General features: G+C 42.5%; 1 protein-coding gene across 1 annotated transcript in view; it reads left to right on the top strand.

Moving 5' to 3' along the window:
• NELL1 (NEL-like 1 (chicken)) overlaps positions 1–25,401 on the top strand; it is a 1,067,650-nt gene that overhangs the window by 275,639 nt on the left and 766,610 nt on the right. The window contains exons 9-11 of the mRNA XM_010858409.1: positions 892–994; positions 12,230–12,303; positions 19,149–19,248. Coding sequence (XP_010856711.1) covers positions 892–994; positions 12,230–12,303; positions 19,149–19,248 — 277 coding nt within the window. The remainder of the gene's footprint in view (positions 1–891; positions 995–12,229; positions 12,304–19,148; positions 19,249–25,401) is intronic.

Genomic DNA, 25,401 nt, shown 5'->3' with positions numbered 1-25,401 from the left:
GCTTGAGGGCAGGAGGAGAAGGGGACGACAGAGGATGAGATGGTTGGATGGCATCACCGACTCAATGGACATGCTTTTGAGTAAACTCCAGGAATTGTTCATGGACAGGGAGCCCTGGCGTGCTGCAGTTCATGGGGTCGCAAAGAGTCAGACACGACTGAGCAACTGAATTGAACTGAACTGAGTGGCTCACTTGAGTCACAGCTTTTCTCTGCTAGAATACATTTTAAAAGGAAGTTAATTAGTTTCTAGGTGTCTTCATTATATTTTACAAGGTGTCCATTATCTGTTTTAGAGAATTGTAGGACCCCCTGACTCTCAGATTATCTACTATTTGTATTATTTGTATCTATTATTTAATCTGTTTTGGAGAATTATAGAACCCCCACCTCACCCCACATTAGTATGTAAACCCCGTCAAGCTGAAATTATTTGATAAGTGCCTAATGAATGACATCGTTTGTCTGCAAAAATACAAAATGATTGTTAGTACTTCAACAGTGATTTCAGGGTCTGCAAAAGGTGTTACTTATATTCTTCTAAAAATAGGCTTTTGTTTTCTGCCTAATCTGCGTAGTCTGATGGGCAGAATGAAGCTGGTGATGTATAGCAGACAAGTAATTGAGGTGGCATGGTTTCATATGGGCTGGAGAAAATTATTTGTAGAGTGGGTTGCTATGCCTTTCTCCAGATCTTCCCGACAAGGATTGAAGCCGCATCTCAGGTCTCTTGCTTTGTCAGGAGGGTTCTTTAGCACTAGAGCCACCTGGGAAGCCCCAGAAACTCCTTGCACTCCTTCTGTTTTCCTGGTGAAGTTTCTGGGATGGAATGAGGTTTGTCCTGCTGAGGTCACCTCTGCTGAGATGCTTTTTCCTGCCTTTCCTTCCTCAGAGCGGGGCTGTGGAATGCCGAAGGATGTCCTGTCCCCCCCTCAACTGCTCTCCAGACTCCCTCCCCGTGCACATTGCCGGCGAGTGCTGCAAAGTCTGCCGACGTAAGTACTGACTGAGGGTCAGGGTGGCCCTCAGTGCTTCGAGATTGATTTATTCCCTCTTTTATAAGACCCCCAACTGAGCAACACTGATGAAATATCAATACTAGCAATTGATTACTTGTGATGTGCAGACACTTTACAGAGGCTATTTTTTTTTTTAAATCCTCACATCAACCTTAGTTACTATTATTTCCATTTTTTTTTTTTTTTTGTACAGGGAACTGGCATTGACAAGTATTAAGCCAGTTGCCCAGGATCAAACAGCTGGGGGTGGGTGGAGTTGATCTGTGAAGTAATGACTCCAAGGCTCCATGTTCTTTGGTCTCCTCATTTTTTTTTCTTAAACGTTTATTCATGGCTGTGTTGGGTTCTCGTTCCTGCGTGTGGGCTTTCTCGAGTCAGGGTGACTTCTCTCGTTGTGGGGCGCAGGCTCTAGGTGTATGGTCCTCAGTAGTTGAGGCACATAGGCTTAGTTACTCTGCGGCCTATGGGATCTTCCCAGACCAGGGATTGAACCCCTGTTCCCTGCATTGCACCACCGAGGAAGCCCCGGGTCCATTCATTTTGATCGATCAAGGCAAGGCCCACGCTCTGTGTTTTGGCTATCCAAGATTTTAGTCAGGTTTCCTATTATTAAATGGCATTTCTTAGGAATTTCAAGATTGAACTTCAGTTAAAATATTAAGACAATTTCTTTCAAAAGTTGGCTTGTCCAAATTTTGCAATGATTTAAAAATCCTTTTCCCTCTGTATTACAGAGGACTCTATTTCAAATGAAATGGTGAAATGAACACTGAAATAAGCATGAAAAGTAAAAGCTGTCATTTGGAATTATTGGTATGGTATGTGTCAGTTACTGTGTTAAGTGGTTTCCTTCTGTTTATTGAGTCCTCACTGGAATATTGGGGGGGGATTGTTATTATCACTCTTTATAGGAAGTTTAGGGAAGATAACTTATCAAGTGTGCAAGGCTAGTAAGTGACAGAGGTGAAATATAAAGCAAATTCTGACTACAGAGCCTTTAGTGTTTTTATCAGACCATAAGCTCTTCACTGAAAAAGGAAAGTTTTAGAAATGTGCCATCTGATGGATAATTTTCAAAATCATTTCTCTGCCAGAAAACACCATCATTACTAGATCTTCAAAACACTAACTTTTTGTCAAGAACAGCATGTCCCCTAATATGACAGTGGGAATGCAGATAGCCGGTCTGGTTGTACCAGCCCAATCTTTTTTTATATCCTTTCAAAAGGAACTTTGAAAAGTGTCTTCCTTTTATAGTTGATATGGTACATCCACTACTCTGGAGGGCTTACTCCAAGTTAATCTAAAAGAAACTTTCTTGTTTTTATTCCAAGCACTTTTGGAAGTTATGGATAGATCAAGGGCCCAGATGTTGAGATTATAGTTTGATTCCATGATGGAAAGATAGTTTTTAGAATAATATGTATAGATTATTTTTCTTTTTTTTGTTTTTTTTTTTTATTGTAATCTTTGTTTATTAAGATAATGTCATTTTTTAATTTATTTTTTTGCAGCTTTTATTATTTTATTTTATTTTTAAACTTTACAATATTGTATTAGTTTTGCCAAATATCGAAATGAATCTGCCACAGGTATACCTGTGTTCCCCATCCTGAACCCTCCTCCCTCCCCATACCCTCCCTCTGGGTCGTCCCAGTGCACCAGCCCCAAGCATCCAGTATTGTGCATCGAACCTGGACTGGCGACTCGTTTCATACATGATATTATACATGTTTCAATGCCATTCTCCCAAATCTCCCCACCCTCTCCCTCTCCCACAGAGTCCATAAGACTGATCTATACATCAGTGTCTCTTTTGCTGTCTCGTATACAGGGTTATTGCTACCATCTTTCTAAATTCCACATATATGCATTAGTATACTGTATTGGTGTTTTCTTTCTGGCTTACTTCACTCTGTATAATAGGTTCCAGTTTCATCCATCTCATTAGAACTGATTCAAATGTATTCTTTTTAATGGCTGAGTAATACTCCATTGTGTATATGTACCACAGCTTTCTTATCCATTCATCTGCTGATGGGCATCTAGGTTGCTTCCATGTCCTGGCTATTATAAACAGTGCTGCGATGAACATTGGGGTACACGTGTCTCTTTCCCTTCTGGTTTCCTCAGTGTGTATGCCCAGCAGTGGGATTGCTGGATCATAAGGCAGTTCTATTTCCAGTTTTTTAAGGAATCTCCACACTGTTCTCCATAGTGGCTGTACTAGTTTGCATTCCCACCAACAGTGTAAGAGAGTTCCCTTTTCTCCACACCCTCTCCAGCATTTATTGCTTGTAGACTTTTGGATCGCAGCCATTCTGACTGTCTAGATTATTTTTCTATCTTGATGTATTCTATATAATAGCAGAGGAATAAGTTGAGAAACTTAGGGATTTGTTTAAAAACCATGAGGCATTTTTAATCTATTATCTTGAGCTCCGTGGATCTGTAAATGCTGTCTCTTGGCGGATGTTATTTGGACATGGGCATAGGTGAGTCTTCCAGCTGTTCTGTGTCATTGTAAATGTGAAATCACAGAGAAGCGTAAAGATAAAGATGGAAAATTACCCATAATGCCACCACTTGAAAACAAACACTTGAAATCATAGTGGATTTCATTTTTTAAAAACTTTTATTTTGTGCACAGTTGAGTTCTTATTGTATAGATAATTTTAACCTACTTTATTGATTTGCCATTATCACTTAAGTATAGTTTTCTGCTTTTAAAAACTGTATGAACTTCACTTTAAAGAGCTTCATAGTGTTCTGTTTGGTTGTTGCATAACTTAATCCCCAGTTGTTGGATACCTAGATTGTTTTCTGCTTTTTATTATTATAAATCACTATTCAATAATATGTTTTTTTTTTTGTGAGGCCACATTTTTGTATTTTATATTTTCTTTGAATTCTGTAAAGTAGAATTACTGGATGAAGAGACTGATATTTTCAAAATCTGGTGGCTTGGAGAGTAGAGAATCTGGCTTCAGTGCAGGAGACCTGGGTTCAATCCCTGGCTCAAGAAGATCTTCCAGCGGAGGGCATGGTTACCCACTCCGGTATTCTTGCCTGGAGAATCCCATGGACAGAGGAGCCTACTGGGCTACAGTCCATGTGGTTCCAAAGTATCAGACATGATTGAATGACTAACACCTTCACTTTCACTTTAACATATTTTGTGAGACATTTTTCATTTCACATTTTTTTTTGAATTTTCCAAAGTAGAATTATTGGGCCATGAAGATGACATTTTCAAAGTTCTTGCTGCTGCTGCTGCTAAGTCACTTCAGTCGTGTCCGACTCTGTGCGACCCCATAGATGGCAGCCCACCAGGCTCCCCCATCCCTGGGGTTCTCCAGGCAAGGACACTGGAGTGGGTTGCCATTTCCTTCTCCAATGCAGGAAAGTGAAAAGTGAAAGTGAAGTCGCTCAGTCGTGTCTGACTCTTCACGACCCCATGGACTGCAGCCTTCCAAGGCTCCTCTGTCCATGGGATTTTCCAGGCAAGAGTACTGGAGTGGGGTGCCATTGCCTTCTCCAGCAAAGTTCTTGTTACATATCATCAAATTGTCCTCTCACTAGAAGTGTGTGGTATAGTCATTTTTCTTTAATTTATTGTAGAGTTTTAAGTTTAAAAAAGCTTTTCAGCAAGCTTACCAGATTTTATCACGATGCTGATAAATGAGCTAGCTAAACCATCAGTATGTTTTTTGCCTTTGTTTGGAATTGATAACCATTTAGCTAGGTAATACAAATTTTCTCAGCAACTCTGATCAGTAGTTTGAGATGTTTATGGTTTAACAAGATGGTAATACAAATAAATGATTAAGAACACTACTCAATTATCATATGCACCCGGCAATTCCACTCCTGGGTGCAAATATATATATAAAGGGTGTACTGCAGGGTGCAAATATATATATATATATATATAAAATCTATATCTACTATATATATATAATCTATATCTACAATATATAATCTATATCTACAATATATAATAATCTATATCTACAATATATATATAATCTATATATATAATCTCTTTCTACAATAAATTATATATATATGAGCTTCCCTGGTGGCTCAGACGGTAAAGCGTCTGCCCGCAATGCGGGAGCCCGGGTTCGATCCCTGTCGGGACGATCCCATGGAGAAGGCAATGGCACCCACCTCCAGTACTTTTGCCTGGAATATCCCATGGACTGAGGAGCCTGATAGGCTGCAGTCCATGGGTTCACAAAGAGTTGGACATGATTGAGCGACTTCAGTTTCACTTCATATTTATTTATATATATATATATATGATGAAAACTCTTATTCAAAAATACACAGAAGTTTTCATATATCTTCACATCAGATAAAGGATGGAAAATACTTCTTTTGGTTGTCCCTTTCAGATAAAATTTCCTAAGCTCCTGTCTGGATTTGGGTGGGGTAGTGTCCTAGGGTCTCTGAGAAAAAGTACTGGTTTGATTCAAGAACCGATACGTGAAAGCAGATTGGTTCGTCTGCTCATTTACCAAATGTTCATCCTCTTGTCATGGCTTCAGGAGCTGCAGCACTTACCGATGAGGGCATCCATGTGGAAATAGGAAAGAACTTGGTCTAAGTGTCCATATCTCAACTCATTGCCTGAAAAAAGTACTTTGTCTTTTTGTTGTGATTAAAAGGCCCAACAAACTGGGCCGTCTCCAAGAGCAAGGTAGTTTCATAATTCCTGATACTGGGCTCTTCATCTTTTTGGAATGCATCAGAGTAAACTCCAGAGAGCCTTCTAGATTCCTTAGCTGAGGGCATGGAAGTCCAGAAAGTGGTGCAGGAGTTTCATTCCTCAAACATTTCTTGGGTGTCTGCTCTATTCAAGGAGTTGAACATACCTAGCTACTCATTAGAATCCCCTAGTGAGCTTCTTGAGATACCTTCTTGAGGGTCCTAGGGACCCACTCTGACCTACTAAATTAGAATCTCTGGGAAGTGCTGTCCTAGACTCTTTTTTGTGTGTGTGGTTAACTTTTTCGGAGTATAGTTGTTTTATAGTGTTGTGTTTCTACCATACAGCAAAATGAATCATCTATATATATAGATATATATATAATGTCTTTTGCTGCCCCTATATATATATATATATCTCCTCTCCCTTTTGGAGTTCCTTCCCATTCAGGTTACCACAATGCATCAATAGAGTTCCCTGTGCCCACTGTTTATTGCAGCACTATTAAAATATCCAGGACATGGAAGCAACCTAAATGGCCATCAACAGAGGAATAGACAAAGAAGATGTGGTACATAGGTACAATGAAATACTACTCAGTTGTACAAAAAATGAAATTGGATCATTTGTAGAGATGTGGATGGACCTAAAGAGTATCATACAGCGTGAAGTTAAGAATTGGTATTCTTTTGGATAGATTTAGGGGAGCTATCAGAGATGAGAGAGAAGGGAAAGGATGGAGAGAAAATCTTGAGCTTTCCATGGCAGTATTTGAAAGGAAAATAAGTGGTAGAAGGAGAGGGAGATAGTCCATTTGATAATAGAGGGTTTCTGTGGGTGAGAGGTAGAAATAAGCTGCAAAGGTGTTTCAGGGGATGAATGATGGTGATTACATTTCATTTAATTCCTTTAGTCATCCTTATTGAAGTTCTTCTCCCACTTCTGTTCTTACCTCTGGGCACAACAGTGGGAAAAAGTGGATCTTTCATTCTATGTCAGACACTGTGTTAAGCCTTTTTATGGTCATTAATTCAGGTAATTCTTTCAACAACCCCTGGTCATAGGTTCTACTATGATCCCCATCTTATAGATGAGCAGGTGAAGCACAGAGAGGAGAACTAACTTGTCCAAGGTCTCTCAGCCTCGGCTGAACCAAAATAAAACTCAGGTCATTTGGCTCCAGAGCTAATGCTTTTAACTGTTTCCTCTACCGCATGCTATCCAGGGAGATATTTGCACCATCTCATTATAAGAGTATTGTGCAGCATGCATGCTATGTGAAATGCAGAGGTGGCACAGGGAAGGGAGTGATCAATTCCATCAGAAACTTGGGTGTGTGTGTGTGAGTGTTAGGAAAGCTTTATAGGGGAAGAAAGAGCTGAGTAGGGTGTTGACAGATGAATAGGAGTTTGCCATGTGGACAAGATAGGTAAGAACATACCTGCCAAAGGGGATTGCACATGCAGAATCATGAAATAAACACAGCATTTATCTGGGGACTCAAAAGCAAGATTTTGAAGCAGGGTTGTGGCATAATCAAAGAAATGCTTTGACAAAAGTCACTGCGTGGGGAGAGCTGCAGACAGGGAGTTGAGTGTGGGATTCAGGCATTCTGCAGGCAAAGGTGATGAAGCCGGCTGACAGGTACTGCTTGGGAAGATGAAAAGGAAGGGATCAATGTGAGTGATAGCCAAAGGACCTGGCACGTGGTAGGTACTCTGTAAGCATTTTGTTTTAATTTGAGATAACTGAATCAGAGAGCATCTATAAGGCAAAATTTGCCAGGTTTTGCACAAGAGTGCATGGGAGACTCCTAGTGTGATTAACAGAAATAAAGCAGGTGGAAGAAATGGTTTCAGAAACATTGGAGATGCCTGAGAGAGAACTGGTTTGATGTGGGTGTCTTGCTCCGAGAAGCAGTATCTGAAGCCAGGCCTGTGAACGAGTGAGGTTGGCTCCTTGGGTATTCAGACTTTCTGATCTGCCGCTCTCCTTTAAAGTGCAACATGGAGTGTTGATTTTGATGTTCTTAGCTGCCGAGTGCCAAGGGATGGTGCAGTGTGTGCAGGGTGCAAATATCTAAATAAAGACAGAGCAACCTCATGTCCACATCTGACAGGGGTGCCATGTGGTGCCTGTCAGTGGTTTAGTTAGTGAGCATCCAAATGGCAAAAAGCGTCCGTCCACTGCACCAGGGAAATCAGGTTTGAATTTGAAGGGCCAGGTGTCTGGGTGCAAAAAGATGCAACCGCCTATTTCTCTAAACCCCCAGTACATTTGTTTCTGACATCATGAAGAAATGTGTGTTGGTGCGGGGTTTCAATTTCATGGTCAGACACTGTGAAATAGTCTTGTTTGCATGTCCCCGGTGTGGTGTGAAGGGCTTCAGGTATCCATTTACATTTCCACGCACACCAAAAGCTGTTGGAACGGAGTCCCAAATGCCCTAGCCACAGGCATCGGAGCCTGACTCACCTTCTGTTTGAATTTCCTCAGACATCAAAAATAAGCCTTTTGGCGGTAGGTCAAGAGGTTGGATAGTGAGGACTGGTGCTAGGGATACAGCAGGGGAAGGAGGGTGACTGTCAGAGAAGTGGGCAAAGATGAGAAAGCAGGGGAAATTCTCATGGCCTCAGTGGTGATGCTGAACTGTCCTAAGATAATTCCATAGGTACTTTTTGATGTCATAATCAGGTACACATCTTGTTTCGGTGCCAAGGTTGTGAATGGCTGAGGCACACCAGCCATCGTGTTGATGGCTTTTGCAGCCTCTATATGTGAGGATGGTGGCTCAATGGTAAAGAAATGCCTGCCAAGCAGGAGACTTGGGCTTGATCCCTGGGTCAGGAAGATCCCCTGGAAAAGGAAATGGCAACCCACTCCAGTATTCTTGCCTGGAAAATCCCACGGACTTTGGAGCCTGGCAGGCTACAGTCCGTGGAGTGGCAAAGAGTCATACACGACTTAGCAGGCACACACATGTGTACGTGAAGACACGAAGTTCAGTGGACACTTAGTGTTTACACTAGATCTGTAGGTCTGAGGGGTGAATGTGTTCCTGTGTGTGGTTTGAATGTGAACTGTAAGACACTCCTGTGTTCAGATCGAAGCTCTGGGGTGAGTGTCAATTAGAGGACAAGAGAAATCAGGTGGGTGTCTTCAGACAGGTCAGCAGGTGTGATCATAGCATCGTGAGGGTGGCAAGGTGCAAAATTAGAAGGGAGGTCTTGTCTTTATGTCCTAGCCTGGGCCAAGGAGCAGATGGCAGGTTTGACAGCAGTGTATTTAGCACAACTGTCACTCTGGAGTGAGCCATCTTGCCAAGCTGGCAGCAGCTGCATTTGGAAGTGTGGGAGTTTATTAGGCAGGAATTTCAGGCCCTTGGAAGTGTGGTCTCCCTATGTAAGCACATTTGGGAATCCACATCCTCATTAGGACCAGTGAGTCAGAGGCAACTGATTTATCTAGAAAATTGAGGCATAAAAGATGTTCAGGGATAATTTGTTTTAATGAAGCGAGGAAGGGAATTATCTAGAAAATTGTATTGGTTTTCTACTTTGTAGTTGGTTTTGCTCTGAAAACCTTAGTATCTGTTTTTAACGTTTGGAATAGCATTGAATAGCAGGAAGAACTCTCATCTGGGAATCAACAAATGTCTCTGTTTTTGCTACTTAGGAGGCTCATTAATTCTAAAATTATTGTTACTAACATTAAGCCCATAGAGGCATGTAGCTTGGGGCTAGGGATAAAATTATGAATAGACATAGATCCTACCCTCATTGGGGCAAGAAAGATAAAATGTGATGTATGTTCTGTTAGGGTGAGGTCCAGGGTACCACAGAAGTACAGGATGAGGACGGTTCTCCAGTGCTTGAGGTTAAAAAATTAAAAAAACTTCTTAGGGGGATGTCAGGATTAAGGTGAAATTGATGGGTATATAGGACAGAAGGTTACTAGCAACAGGTGCATGGGACTGAGTGTTCTGGAGAAGAAAGCAATGTGTACAAATCCTGAAACAGAAGAGGGCATGGCTCGAGTCTCAGTGGAGGTGTGAGTGTTTGGGAGTTTCAGAGGGAGAGTGAGCGAGTAGGAATTGGTGAAACCTAAGGGATAAGGAGGAGTTGCAGGGATGGCCTTGCATGCTGACTTCAGGAATTTGAATTAAATTCTGAGGGTGTGAGCAACTCCTAATGATTTTGAAGCAAAGCCTCCTATTTGTACTTAAAATATGTCTGATGGTTGTATGGGGAAGAACTGGGTAAGATTAGACCAGAACATGGGAGACAAGTTAGGAAGTTTTCTACTCGACTAAAGAAGAGGGATGGTTTGAGCAAAAATGACAGCTGGGGGCAGGTGATGGGAATGGAGAGAAGTTGGTTGACTTGAGAAACTTGAAGAGGAGGCCTGGCTGGGATTTGAATACTGGTTGAACATGGGGTTGAGGAAAGAGAGAGGTTTGAAGGACCCTAGGCGGTGGAGTCGGAGAAGGCAATGGCACCCCACTCCAGCACTCTTGCCTGGAAAATCCCATGGACAGAGGAGCCTGGTAGGCTGCAGTCCATGGGGTCGCACAGAGTCGGACACGACTGAAGCGACTTAGCAGCAGCAGCAGGCGGTGGCGTGTGGGTGGGGGGCTGGGATGGATACTAGTGCCATTCACTGAAAGCAGATACTAGAGAGGCACAGATTTGAGTCAGGTATGTGTTGTTGCAGGGCAAGTTCTTGGAGGAAACAGACTGAAATGGAGATTCATTTGTGCTTTATTAGGAAGTTCAAGATCAGTTCCAGGGTGGGAGTGAGATAGTGAAAGAGACAGAACTGGGCAGGCGCGGTTGAACTGCAGTGTAGTTACAACAAATGCCTCAGTCATTCCTCAAGAAGTTCTGGAGCTGGAAGACCTTCGGACTTTGTAATACCTTCATCAAGCACCTATTGGATGTGAGCTGCTCTGGGAAGGGCCCTGGACTTTGCACAAGGGCACGTCTGCAATCCCTGTTCAGCTGAGAGCTGTTGGTCATCACCAATCATGACAGTTTCAGGAATGTGACCTTTGGCCGTGGAGGGCCATCTGGGTTGCCTACCACAGTATCTGCTGTGGGATCCTGATGTCAAGTAAAGCAACGTTGCTGAGCTTTCCTCTTCCTGTGGCCAAAAAAAAGGAGTTGTATGAGTTGTTTGCTAAGGTCCCTACGTACCTGAACATTCCATGAGTCTGAAGATGGTAGAACTAAGAAACTATCAAATTGGATTTACCTGTTTTTAACAGATACAGAAATGGAGGCTCTGAGAGATGGGGTGGTATTGATAAGACAGTGAATTAGTGGTGGATATCTCTTAGAGTACTCATCTTCAGTTTTTCTTCTCCTGAGGAGTAGGGCTGGAAGGATCCTCATTGTGCATGGGAGGGGGTATATTATTCAACCAGAATGGAACAGCCTGCTGGTAAGCAGCACTTGCTATAACACAAGGGTGCTGCCTCCTTGTTCCTATTGATGTGACTAGAGAATTTGACAGAGACACATTAGGATCACATCGAATTAAACATATTCTACAGTAGCTTAAAAGTGGGTTAGCATTTATGCTTCTCTGTTAATTTTTTTCCAAGACCCATCTCTCCTCCCTGCCTTCCCTGCTGCTGCTGCTGCTAAATCGCTTCAGTCGTGTCCGACTCTGTGCGACCCCATAGATGGCAGCCCCCCAGGCTCCCCCGTCCCTGGGATTCTCCAGGCAAGAACACGGGAGTGGGTTGCCCTTTCCTTCTCCAATGCAGGAAAGTGAAAAGTGAAAGTGAAGTCGCTCAGTCGTGTCCGACCCTCAGCAACCCCATGGACCGCAGTCCACCAGGCTCCTCCATCCATGGGATTTTCCATGCAGGAGTACTGGAGTAGGGTGCCATTGCCTTCTCCACCTGCCTTCCCTATTAGCCTGTTAAACTCACCTTTCCAAAGGCAATCTCTCTAGTGCATTGATATAGCATTGTATTGGCTTGTGTTTCCTACTTTTCTGAGCTTCTTGGGAACAGATAAGCTGAAGACATGTGCTTTGTATGATTACAAAGGGGAAAAGTGTGTTCTTCTGCGTTGTGAGTGAAGTCCTGATGAATGGAATGTATGTGAGTTCCTTTTCACCCAGTCATTCATTTTATGGCTGGAGTAGCTGAATCAAAGCTACTGCTTTTGTACTCCATGGTGATAACAGCCACTTTCTTGTTTTAACACTGACCTCAGCAATTCATTCTCTAGTCTTTTAGCAACTGCAACAAGGAAATAGTTGTATAATCTTGGTGTGAAGGACTCATGGCAAACATAATCAAGATGACAGTCTGATAGGGGATTCAGCAGTTATTCCCATACTATTTCCATGTCTTACTCTAGACATGCACAGAGATTTGTGTTGCTTAGAGTATTCATGTTTTATCTACTGGAGTTGGACAGTGCCTTGGAGGTCATTTTATTACATAGTATGACTATCTGACCTGCTTTTCTGTTTTATTACAGCAAAATGTATCTATGGAGGAAAAGTCCTCGCAGAAGGCCAGCGGATTTTAAGCAAGAGCTGTCAGGAATGCAGAGTAAGTTTCAATCTTACGATTCCCATTACTTGTTGGGAAGGAGATGTGTGCTTTAGGTAGGGTTCTGAAATGGAGCATATTGGCCCAAGGCGGGGAAAGACTCTCATTGGGCTGGAGTCCAGGATGGGGAGTTCTCAGCCACGGTCACTGTGTGGTTAGCTTGTGGTCAGCTGTGGATCACGTAGTCTTGGGAAAGATGGTCAGGGAAGGAAGTGAGAAGGGGAAGGGAGCTAGCAGCTACCATGAGTCAGGGAGCTTGTCAGCTGACCCTGGGGAAAGGTTTTGATTAGATAATGGGGCCATTAGTCTGTGATTTGAGCTGTGGATAGTGCCACCTCTAGTTCTCAATGTCTGAGACAGTGTTAGAAAATTCCTGTCTCCTGCCTGCCCCCTCTCATGTATTCCTCCAGGTTAGATTTGTGGGACCATAGATCTCATTCAGTAAATCATTCAGCAAACATGCATTGAGCAAGTGCTACTTATTGGCATGCTGTTAGATTCTGGGTGAGCAACAGTGAACAAAACAAAGCCCTGTCTTTAGAGAATTTGCAGTCTGGTGGGGAGATAGGCAGTAAGGTACAAACAAATAGATATACAAGACAGCTGAGCCTTGAACAACACATGTTTGAGCTGTGCAGGTCCACTTACACGTGGATTTTTTTTTCCAATAGTAACTACTGTGATGCTGCAGTCTCTGTGCTTGATTGAATTCCTGGATGCAGAACCATCGATACACAGATACAGAAAGCTGACTATAAATTATGTGCCAATTTTAGATGGTGTGAAGGGCCGGTGTCCCTAACCCCTGCATTGCTCAAGGGTCAACTCTGATGTCATTCTATAAAGATACAGAGCAGGTTAAGGGAGAGAGAGCTTTGAGGTGGGCGTGAGTGGTCTGGGAAGACCTCTCTGAGGAGGTCCTGATTGAGCACAGTGCTGGATGAGGGTGGGAGCTAGCCAGGCAGTTACGTGGGTGAGATTTGTCCTGGATCATGGGAGTGAGAGACCCAGGGAAAGATGGGAGAGAGGGGAGCAGATACAAGGTGGTGCCTTCCAGAGCAGCCGCAGCCCCACAGCGAGGCATGGCTGGTTCTGTGGGCATCTTCAGGGAGGCTGGCTGGAACCACATGTCTCAGAACAGACCCGCTTTCCAAGCATTTCACTTGTGTTTTGTCACATTTACGGCATTTCATTGGCTTTTTGTCACATTGCTGGCAAAAAGAAAGGGATGTATTTGAAAGGGTGAGGAGAAGGAGGCATTTAGAAACCCACAGAAACTCTTGAGAGCTCAAATCTCGTTCTTTATGGGGAGCTTCTGGGGGGCAGGGGAGGCCTTTCCTATGTCCTGTCTCTCACCGACCAGACTCTACCTCAGGGGCTAAGTCCCTTGAACTTCCCTATTATGTTTTCCATTCACGCTTTCCTGGCTGCCTCCGGGAATGGCAGAGATTCTGTGGGTTGAGGCAGTCTGGTGTGGTCCTTCTGTGACAGTGGGCTCCGTGTGGCGGCTCCTTAGTCTGCAGCAGAGGCAAGGGCAGTGTGACAGTGAGGGCTCTGTGGTGTCTCAGTCAACCGTGGAAGCTTCCAGATCTAGGAGTGGGTGGGTGGTCCCCGACCTGGGGCTGGCACATTACCGCATGGGGTGTTGAGTGGATTAAATGAGATAAAGCATGTGAAGAGCTGGCTGGTACAAAGTCAGCCCTCAACACACGTGAGTTCTTCTTACTCTACATGACCGTACATGTCCTTCCTGAATAGAAGATGTATGTCACGTTCTCTGTAGATTGCCTCTCTTTGAGGGGAGAGAAGATGATTTAGATTCTAAACCCCTTACATTTTTCTTCCCCCTCAAGGGAAGCTGGGATGACTAGAGCAATTTTACCCACTCAGCTGATGATCCCAGTATCCAGCCTGTAGCTGTCACTCACAGCCAGCAGCCCCCTTCACAAATTGCACAGAAGTAGCGGGTGATCTTGACAAGGGTCATAATTGTGATTCAGTCTCTGTTATCATCAGAGAGACTCAGGGCAGACATTATTGGAGACCTTTCGAAGAGACGGGTGTGGAGTTAAATGCCAGTGTACTGGATAGGCACTTACCATTGTTATTGGCATACTGTAGGTATTCATCCTCTATTTAAAAGCCATGGATTTCTTCATTTATTGTCTTACTATCGTTATCTACTAAATAATTATGCACAAAGAGAAGCATCACTGATAATAATACTTAACATCTCCTGAGTACTTAGTATTTTCTAAACACTATTTAAAACCTTTGAAACTTTATTTAATAAAACCTCATAATAACCCTCGGAGAAGGCAATGGCACCCCACTCCAGTACTCTTGCCTAGAAAATCCCATGGATGGGGGAGCCTGGTAGGCTGCAGTCCATGGGGTTGCTAAGAGTCAGACATGACTGAGCGACTTCACTTTCACTTTTCACTTTCATGCATTGGAGAAGGAAATGGCAACCCACTCCAGTGTTCTTGCCTGGAGAATCCCAGGGATGGGGGAGCCTGTTGAGCTGCCATCTACGGGTTTGCACAGAGTAGGACATGACTGAAGCGACTTAGCAGCAGCAGCAGTGGCATAATAACCCCATGAGGTAGGTAGCATTGTTGTTCCCACTTTACAGATGAGGAAATTGAGGCACATGGGAACAAAGTCCCATAGCTAGTAAGGGAACCAGCTGGTTTCTCAACCTGTGTGGTCTGAATCTCCAGGCTCCTCTCTTAGCCTCTCTACTGCTAGTCCTGATGGGTGTTAGAGTTACTTGGAAGTAATTCTCATATTTGAATTGTAAAAAAGTAGATGTAGAAAGATTGAATGATCATTTTTCAGTCTATTTGAGAATACCAGATTGGTCAGGCTATGGCTCATTGATTCCCTTGATAAAGGGTATAAAAAGCCAGAGAAGAGCTTTGGGACACATTTAATGAATGTTGTCAGCAGGGAGAGAGGGTGATGGGTCTAAGAGGGGAGTGCCTCCGGTCTCTCTCGGACAGCCTTTTGCAAGATTTAAGCCCTCATGCCCTAAGGTACCTGTTGTATGTGATGAACTAACTTCTTTCCTAGACATCTAAAATGGTACTGTGTCAGCACTATCCTTGGGAGAATTGAGCAAATAATTACTCAAATAATTTCTTGTGTTCTGTGGTTCAAATGCAGATCCCTAGTTGATGAAAGGCTGCCTGGCAGTCCATGCATTTCATTTTCCTGGGATCATTTCAAAGCTTCAGCACTACCAGTTAGATAAGAAACTAAGTTCTGTTTTAAAGATTTTCACCAAGTGATTTGAGAAGATAACATACTGTGCTTGCTTGTTTTTTCCCCCCTGTTGTTGTTTTTTAAATCAAGATGAATAAACTTTCCTAGCAATCTCAGTCAGTTATGTGCAGTATTGCTGCCCTGAAGCACTTTTTAGGCTAGTAAGTTTTTTTTTTCTTTACTTAAAGATGTGAGTTCTGTATGTGATTAGAAATTCAAGTTTAAGTATAGTTATTAGTAAAGAGCTTGAAAATGTTTATATTTGATGAGTGACATGGTGACAGTCACTCTAAATGAGAAAGAATGGATGAATTATATTTCCCTACCAATGCTGAGTTGCAAAGGTCATTAAAAAACCTACCACAATCAGGAGGATTTATTTATTAATCAGATGCTTATTAGAGTATGAAAATAAAGTTAAAGTTGTGTACCAAATTGTGTGGCTGAACTGAATGGATTTGGTGGCACTTAGGTTACTAGAGTCACAGTGCATATTATTTTCACATTCAAGCAAAGGGTCTTTATCTCTATTTGAATGGTTGGAACTATGATCTTACTCATTAAATACACTGAAGATTGATTGGAATTGTTGACTGATTTAATCAGCAGTCGAAGCAACTTTTTATATATAAAAAAGAACCTTTCATGAGTGATTATTTTTAAAAAGCCTTCTGTAGCAGTTTTAATATTGCTTTTTAAAATAAAAGCAAATATGTACTCAAGATATAAAATTTGGAATTTAGAGGAAGGAAGTAGAAGAAAGTAAAAGAAAATCACTCCAGAATCTCACCACCTACAACTAATCTCTTTTAACAGTTTAATTTTTTGACAGTGTGAGTGAAATTTATCTAATCATCTTAGTTTAGATTCAGCCAGAAGCAGACCCTGAGCTCAGGATTAAGTACAAGCGATTTATTAAGGCAGTGCTCCTGGGAGGAAGCAGTAAGGGTATAGGGGATTCAGGCTAGGCCAGGCAGGAAACTCAGCAAAGGTGCAATTTTAGGTGAAAGGTTAGAGGTACCCCGATTCTGGTGGGGTTCTGGAGTGTAAATGTTACCCCAGCCATGTCTCCCTTTGAAGTAAAGAACCTCCAGTGGCTTTGGGCTGTGGGGGTTGAGGATGTGGAACTTGTAGGTAACTTCTGTTTCCCTGCAAAGAGGCTCCAGTGCCCTCAGGGACTCTCTGAGGGTTGAGGGATGAGCCAAGGCGAGGGATGGGCACAGTGAACTGATTAAACGGATCCAGCAGAGTTTGCCATTCTTGTTTGTGCAAGGAGGCTGTGCATCCCTGCTCGGTTGCCAAGTCACGTCCGACTCTTTGTGACCCCATGGACTTTAGCCCACCAGGCTCCTCTGTCCAGGGGATTTCCCAGGCAAGAATACTGGAGTGGTTTGGCATTTCTTCCTCCAGGGAGTCTTCCTGAGCCAGGGATCAAACCTGGTCTACATTGGCAGGTGTGTTCTTTACCACTGAGCCACCAGGGAAGGCAGTAGATAATGAATAAATATGTTAATATTGAGGGATAGAAGTAGAGGCAACAATGGTATGTAATTAAGCATTGTCTTTTCCCTTACATTCAACTCAGTGCTGCTGATAGCAAGGGTATTAACATCTGTTGGCTTGTAACAATCGATTTGATTCCCTGTTGTAGAAACTGAGGTACAACTGACAGACAAACCACCCTTAGACTGGTGCTAGCTGTTGAGGCCAGGGTGTGATCCAGCGTGGCCTGGTTTGAGGGGTGAGAACAGAATAGAGCTGAAATGCGGACTGTGAGTGAATAGTAGGATTGATTCTCAGAATCTTTGGGCCAATTTTAAGATGGGAGAAAAACATGAGATCTGGATGCCTTGGGACAGAAAGATCAAGAAATGAAGAGGAAAAGGGAACAAAGGTACCCCAGAAGGAGTCATAGAGGTTGGACTGCCTGGGCTGAAATTGATGAGAAAGGAGAGGAAACCGTGGTGCCAGTAATCCATATGATCAGTACTTGGAAATTAAATTTATATTTGACAGTTAAAGTTATGTTTATGTTCATATTGTAGAATTGATGTGCCTAATAGAATTGGTATTCCTGCCAAACCAGGGAATTCTGGGGCCACTGGAATGACAATCATCTCTTGGAGATAGAAAACTCACAATCTCCCGCATTCTTTCTGGTGGCTCAGCGCTATCTTATTCTCCCCATCTGTGTTGAGAATTACCTTTCAGCCTTAAATGAGACCCATTCTACTTGAGCTGCTTCTTGGTTGACTTAACCATGCTTTTAAGAATGGGGGAACAAAAAATAACTGAACATTTTAGATTAAATAAGGGACTCTCAAATCCTGCCTTTTAGAGTAATTATTGAAGTAATTTTAAATATTCAGAGTGAAACTAAATATAGATGCTAGTGATGTCAACAAAGAGGACCTTTGTTGAAATAGGGTCATAAGATGTACCTGCCAAATATTTAAAAATTTTTTTGTAAGTGGTTTTATTTATTTCTAGGGAGAATCTAGTGTTCATCTAACTGACCCACTTTTAGTTCAATACCTGTATACTTTGGTTCTTGTCTGTTTCCTCTGCTGGGAAACTGTCTTCTTTCTTATTCCATTATTTAGTTCCTTCAAATGTGGCATCCTCTTCATAATTTCTTCCCACTTGGTATAATTAATTATTCTCCTATGATGTATTTGTTGTTCTTGTTCAGTCACTAAGTTGTGTCTGACTCTTTGCTACCCCATGGACTGTAGCACACCAGGCTCCTCTGTCCTTCACCACCTCCTGGAGTTTGCTCAAATTCATGTCCACTGAGTCAGTGATGCTATCTAACCATCTCATCTTCTGTCGCCCCTTCTCCTTTTGCCTTCCATCTTTCCTAGCATCAGGGTCTTTTCCAATAAGCCAGTTCTTTGTATTAGGTGGCCAAAGTATTGGAGCTTCAGCTACAGTCCTTGCAATGAATATTCATGGTTGATTCCCTTTAATATTGAGTAAATGATACATTGCCATACCTTGATTAGAGCACTTTTTTTTTTTAGGACTTAGTGTATTTTATTATGGTTTCTAGTTTGTTTTTATCAAGAGCAAAGACGATGTCTTCTTTATCTTTGGGTTCACAGTGCTTGCGATCCAGTGCAGTCTTGAAACTGTCTCATAAAAGCTCATGAGAGCTCCCAACTTCGTAATCAGTGATGTAGTGTTAGTGGTTCACAATGTCAGGGTGTTTATATGACAGAAATCAGCCAATGCTAACTTTAGGGTTCCCCCATCCAACAGTCAACTGTTGAAAATTTATCAGCTCTGCATTGTCAGTGACATTCTGCTACACAGAAGATACTCAACAACCATTTGTTAAAACGTAAAAGAAGAAAAAAAAAAACCACCTTATTTGTTGAAATTGAGGCTATTTTGATATAGAAAGGGAAAGTAGCCTTCTCTTCCAGGAGTCTTATCAATTTAATTTGTGACTGCATTATGGTAGAATTATGGTAGGTTGTTATCACCACAGGCTTTTAACAATGAGCATTGTATGTTTGGATCATCAACTCAAAAAATGAACATTTTTTTTTGTTTCCTGATTATTTGGCTTGCAGGGTGGAGTTTTAGTAAAAATTACGGAAGCATGCCCTCTTTTGAACTGCTCAGAAAAGGATCACATTCTCCCGGAGAATCAGTGCTGCAGTGTCTGCAGAGGTAAGGGGGCTTGGCAATGGGGCTTTGGGTGGAGGTGGGTTTGGGGGGAAGCTTTAATGAATAGCATGATTATAATAATAACATGGGTCTGAAACTCTGCTACTCAGAAATGTATTTATCCTATTTATTGCCCTTGGTTATAGTCTTATCAGTTGAAAAAGGAGGATATAATCTATGTACTTCATAGGATGGTTGTGGGGATTAAATAGGATAACGCATAAGCAGCTAGCATTATGACTAACATATGATAAATATTCAATAAATGATGGTTCCTATAATAATAACATTTCCTGTAATAATGGCTATTATTATATTAATAACTATTATCATTATTATTACATTTTCCCTCATGAGTGGGTTTGGAAAGCATTCTTTTAAGCTTTTTCCATGGGCCAATTCCCTTTTCTGCCAGAGGATGACATATACTGAATCCTTACACATAGATTTATATACAATTTTACTTCCTGCAAGGAAAATAGGCTTCAACTAAGTAACACTTACCTGGTAATTAATTCTTGAGCAGAAATGGTTTTCTTTCCTCTTGCTGGAATTCTTCTCTTTTCCAATTTATTATTATTTCTTCAAATCCTCTAAATCAAATATTACTTCCTCTCTGAAACATCCAAGAATTAAATAGATTAGTAGATCTTTATTTTGAACTTCTACCCACCACAAAGTCTTTCCCACATTCTCACATATCCAGTGAGTTACAGTCTTTTTGATTTACCTCAGGAGTATCTAGAGTTAAGAACCCAGGAGCACAGCAGTTTAGTTCAAGTTATATCATATTTTACTTTTTTACGTCTTTTCTCTAGCATAAGCATCGACAGTTTCTGCAAAGGGCCACAGGTTTTGGTGGGGTCAGAAGGTTTCCATTGCAACCACTCATACCTGCTGTTGTATTGCCAAAGCAGCATGCTCAGTTGCTTCAGTCGTGTCCAACTCTTTGCGACTCCATGGACTGTAGCTCACCAGGCTCCTTGTCCATGGGATTCTCCAGGCAAGAATACTGGAGTGGGTTGCCATGCCCTCTTCCAGGGGATCTTCCTGACCCAGGGGTTTAACCCATGACTCCTGCATCGCAGGTAGATTCTTTACTGCTGAGCCACCAGAGAAGCATAGGCAATAGGTAAATACACAATTCAGTGGTTGTGTTTCATTAAATTTCTATTTTGAGAAACAGGTGGCAGCTCATCATTTGCTGACCCCTCCTCTAGTTCCTTCTGATATATAAAAGTATCTGTTTGATCATGGCAGGTTTTCAGCTGAGGCTAGTGGTTAGTCATAAGAGAGTTATCTTTTGGTAAAATTCCCAGGAAAACTTAATACGCAGACAGCCATAAATGGCTGTTAGAATTCGTAGTGTGCCATCAGAGGATCTCCTCTGATTTATCTGCTTTCTTGCCTGCATGTGTATTTGCAGCTGGGATGCTTTAGAAAGACTAAAGATTGACTGGATATTTCAGAGGGATACATTTATTGGTAACTGATTGGGTTGTTAGGTAGCTCTTACAATTTAATGCAAAATCCATCACTTGCTATTTGTTGAGGTGCCAAGTGGGACTCAGTTTATGTAAATCCTTTCCTGATTTATGGTTTCATTAGAACAGGCTCATTGATTATCCCACAGAAAGTCAAGATTTTCATGGCTCTGATCTAATTTACAATAGAACAAGTGCCATTGCTTCTGCTCACACTTCTCAGAAAAGCAGATACGTTTTTTCTGAACCAGTGAAGATGCTGAGAGAGATGGTAGCTCATTGAAAAGTTGACTCATTCAAGGCTCCCGTTGCTAGCGATCCGGTGGCTTTTTCCCAAAGCTGACTCAGCTTTGAGGGAAAGTGGGAGGCAGGAGTAGGGCTTCCTAGATAAGATCATAGCCAGAGCCAGTTTGTACAATTAAGGATTTTCTTCTTTCTCCCACCTGCTTCCTTCTCAGCCAGAATACCATCGGCTCCTTTATTTGGCAGCTGATCGTATTTTTTTGGAGGTGTCTGCGTCTGTGAGTGAGGGAGTTATTTATGTCCCTTGACAAGTCTGTGTTTTAAAGGAACCAGAGCACTTCTTCAGAAAAGATAGGGTGGGGAGGTCTTTTTTCTGGGAAGCAGGTTGAGTGAAACCATTTGGGCATATGGATTCTCTTAGGATTCTTCTATTTATGCCAATCTCAGAATTCAGACCCTGGAATGAGGAAAGCATTATTTTTGACTGAAGCCCTTTTCAGCACCATTTACTGTCATTACCCCCTTTCCCATTGACCCATTACAAGAGAGGAACCCAGAACTTTTCGTCCACTTGTCCACATAAAATATAAAATATAAAATTTATATGATGTACAAAAATTCATCCAGATGAGCTCAAATGTCCATTGTCTTGACCTGTGCTGCCCATGAATCTTACTCTGTGTCTTAATTTCAATTTATTTCCCAAGAGCATCCTTGGAAGTAGCCTAAGGGTCTCTCACAATATTCTGGGAAATATTTTTCTCCTTTGACTTCTGTTTGTCTTTTACCTTTTCCTCCGTGTTCTTGTTTCTGTGCGGAGTCTTGGAAGATAAATGGCGTGGTGGGGGGTGGCTGGACAATTTTGATTCTGACAAGATGAGGAAAGCCTGGCGGGCCTCTTCGAAGGCATGTTATTCAGTTCTCGTCTCCCCTCCTCCTCCTTGTCCCTCTCAAAAACAGAAAGTAATGAAAAGGTGAGAAACACTCAATTTCTATGTAAAGTCATTTCTGTCCTGCATATGGAAGGGCTGTTCCATTTCCTTTGTGGATTGAAAGAGTCTTTTGATTGGCAGGTAGCAAGCAAGCAGAGAGCTGGGATTCCCGTGACCTGAAATTGGTATTTTAGGGTTGAGCACATTGGTGTGGTGTGATTTCAGCTATGTGGTTTCTGCTATCCTGATGGTATTGATTACAGACACACATGTGGCTATCTCCCCTTTCAAAACCTGCACTGAAGCCCCTTCAATTAGCATATTTATCATCTCTCTCTGTCTTACTAGGAACGTCAGGTCATTAGTCTGAGGGAAATCACTGCTCAGAAGTCTTCGTCAAAACCTTTCTCATGCCTGCTTGGGGATTGAAGTTCTCCAAGGTTTATTTTCATTAGGCTTGGACTGAAATTTGAGAAGGCAGAGAGGGTGCTTTTCCTTTCTGACCTTCCCCGCCTTGCCCGCAGCCCCAGTTGGCTGATTAAATCAAATCCATAAAGCTCTCCAACTTTTAAAAAATAATGCTTGTTTTCATGACCACATTTTATGAATTGTTTCTGTAATCGTAGGAGAAAAGGGAGGGATGAAGATATGTTCATATCATTTAGAATAATCCTGTCATTTTCACTCCAGTGACATTTAATGAAATTATTTTTAGTACCAATGTTGACTTTAAAAAATGCACAACCTAAATGTTGCAATTTAAGTTTTATTTGGGGCAAAGTGAGGACTGCGGCCCAGAATACAGCACCTCAGATAGCTCTGAGAAACTGTTCCAAAGAGGCAGGGTGGATAGGTCACCATGTATGTGATTTTGGTGAAGGGGGAGTAAAACGCGTATGTTTTTCCAGAAGGTTTCTGCTAGTCTCATGAAGCTGTTTGCTAGTCATAGAAACAGTTGTCACCATGAAGGATTTTAGTGCTTTTCTAGATATGAGGAGATACAAGAATTGGGCTCATTAATCGACTCCTGAAAGTATCTAATGATCTGAAGACCTGACCTATCAGTTTTTCCCAGGGCACAGAGTGCCTGATTTCTACTCTCCACCCTGAACTCCTTTCAGAGGGGGTGGAAGGTCAGCAGCAGCAGGAGCACATGATTTAGTTCTTGTAGAGGTGGATGGCCGGAGAAGGCGATGGCACCCCACTCCAGTACTCTTGCCTGGAAAATCCCATGGGCAGAGGAGCCTGGTAGGCTGCAGTCCATGGGATCGCAAACAGTCAGACACGATTGAGCGACTTCACTTTCACTTTTCACCTTCATGCGTTGGAGAAGGAAATAGGAACCCACTCCAGTGTTCTTGCCTGGAGAATCCCAGGGGTGGGGGAGCCTAGTCAGCTGCCGTCTATGGGGTCACACAGAGTCACACACGACTGAAGCGACTTAGAAGCTTAGCAGCAGAGGTGGATGGCAAGTGCTAATTTGTAATAGACACCAGCTGAAGGCTTTTTTTCATCTGTGGAACAGTGTTAAAACTCCTTCTGTGGACTTATGACTTGGTTCCTCAAGATATAACTTGTTGGCTTGATTATGAAGCTTTTTTTCTTTAACTGAGTCATGTCTATGTTTTTGTATAACAGTGTGATGATACAGCTCACCCTATCCCCTCATTTCTGTTAAAGGAGACTATAGTTTCATACGGAGTTTTTCTCTTTGGGGAAATCAGACCTAAGACCTTCCAGTTAAGAATAACAGACTCTGGCAGATTTACATTGTTCATTGTATCAGCTGAACTGATATCTGGACTCGTTGCATGGACACCTTACCTCTTCAAACCTTGGGTCATGACAAACGCTGTAAATAATTTTTCTACCCTTTAAAGAAAAATTGAAGTAATCAGCTGACATGTGGTTAAATCCACAGGGCTCCTGGTACAGCCAGAAGGCTTTTAGGGACAGAACTGCAGGACAAGTAGGGAGATGCACACAAAAAGTCAAGGTAATGGACGTTGGCAGGGGGAGGTCACTTTGCAATTGCTGGGATCCAAGGTCTTAGTCACCAGCAGCACCACCCAGAACAGCCCTAATCACTGCTGTAGTTTCTCGCTGATGCTGCTGGCCGGTTTGTGCCAGCAGCAAAAATTTTGTTTATCCTCATCATTACTGAGAAGGTGATGGCACCCCACTCCAGTACTCATGCCTGGCAAATCCCATGGATGGAGGAGACTGGTAGGCTGCAGTCCATGGGGTCGCTAGGAGTCGGACACGACTGAGCGACTTCCCTTTCACTTTTCACTTTCATGCATTGGAGAAGGAAATGGCAACCCACTCCGGTGTTCTTGCCTGGAGAATCCCAGGGATGGGGGAGCCTGGTGGGCTGCCGTCTATGGGGTCGCACAGAGTCGGACACGACTGAAGTGACTTAGCAGCAGCAGCAGCAGCAGCATTACCTTGCGGTAATGGCTATAGCAGGAGCCCGTCTACCTAAGTGTAAGGCCACGAGGGTGGAGAAGGGAGAGTGGGCACTGGAATAACATCTATGCTTCTGCCTGGGAAGAAGTAATAAAAGCATGGATGTAGCCCCAGCAGAAAGATTGCTCATGACTTGCTGGTGTTCTCACTTAATGCTGGAAAAAAATGCCAACTTGACCACGTAGTCTCAGGATCGCTCCAGGAAAACACAACAATCATTTGGCCCACCCCAGAATTCTTGACACACTCCTCAGGGTTTTATTCCTTTCATAATCAGCTCTAATTGTATCTTGAATGTTGCCAATGGCTCTGGAGGGTTTTGCTGCATGTTGAAGATTTTCAGTGTTGGAGAAAAAGTTCTTTTCAACATCTGTTCCCAACGTGTTTATCTGTAATTTTAATTCATGCTCACTTGCCTTGTCATCTGGCTTGGGCTGAAATTAGTTGAGATTATTTGTACTATTTAAGGCTTTATGCCCTTCAATTAAATCCTCCCAAAGAATCTTGGTGGTGCATGATTTTCTTTTTTTCTAGTCTGTCTTCATTTTAGGTGAATTTGTAATTGAAATGGGTTTTAGAGGATTTCAGTGTAATGGAGATAAAAAGAGACTTGGAAAAGAGGCACTTAATGGAAGGTAAGCTAGTGCCTAAATAGAGGAGCAGGCAGTTTGTAGATGGGCCAGGTGCTCTGCCTATTGATAGAAAAATCCCTGCAGCCATGGGCCATGGTGGGCACTGGAAAGCCAGGTCTGTATTTTCAACTCCTGAGGCTGAGAACACAGGGCATTTGGAGGAGAGAGTCTTGGGGAGCCCATGAATTCTGCTCTTTTAAAAGTGCTGCAGTGGATCCAGGCCCAAGGAGTGTGGGGAAGGAGGCACATTACCCTAGAGAGAAGACTTGAAATTAAGGCCAAGCTGCCTTGGACTGGAAGACCCTTAAGTGTGACTACTATTGAAAAACCATGTGCTTTCTAAGGACCTATGAGAATCCAGAGAGCTCTGTCTCTAGTAGGTCACAACCTCTGCCA

The sequence above is a fragment of the Bison bison genome, unplaced genomic scaffold (genome assembly GCF_000754665.1).
Source record: "Bison bison bison isolate TAMUID 2011002044 unplaced genomic scaffold, Bison_UMD1.0 scf7180017864388, whole genome shotgun sequence".
Classification (NCBI taxonomy): domain Eukaryota; kingdom Metazoa; phylum Chordata; class Mammalia; order Artiodactyla; family Bovidae; genus Bison; species Bison bison.
This window is presented reverse-complemented; position numbering and strand designations above follow the sequence as displayed.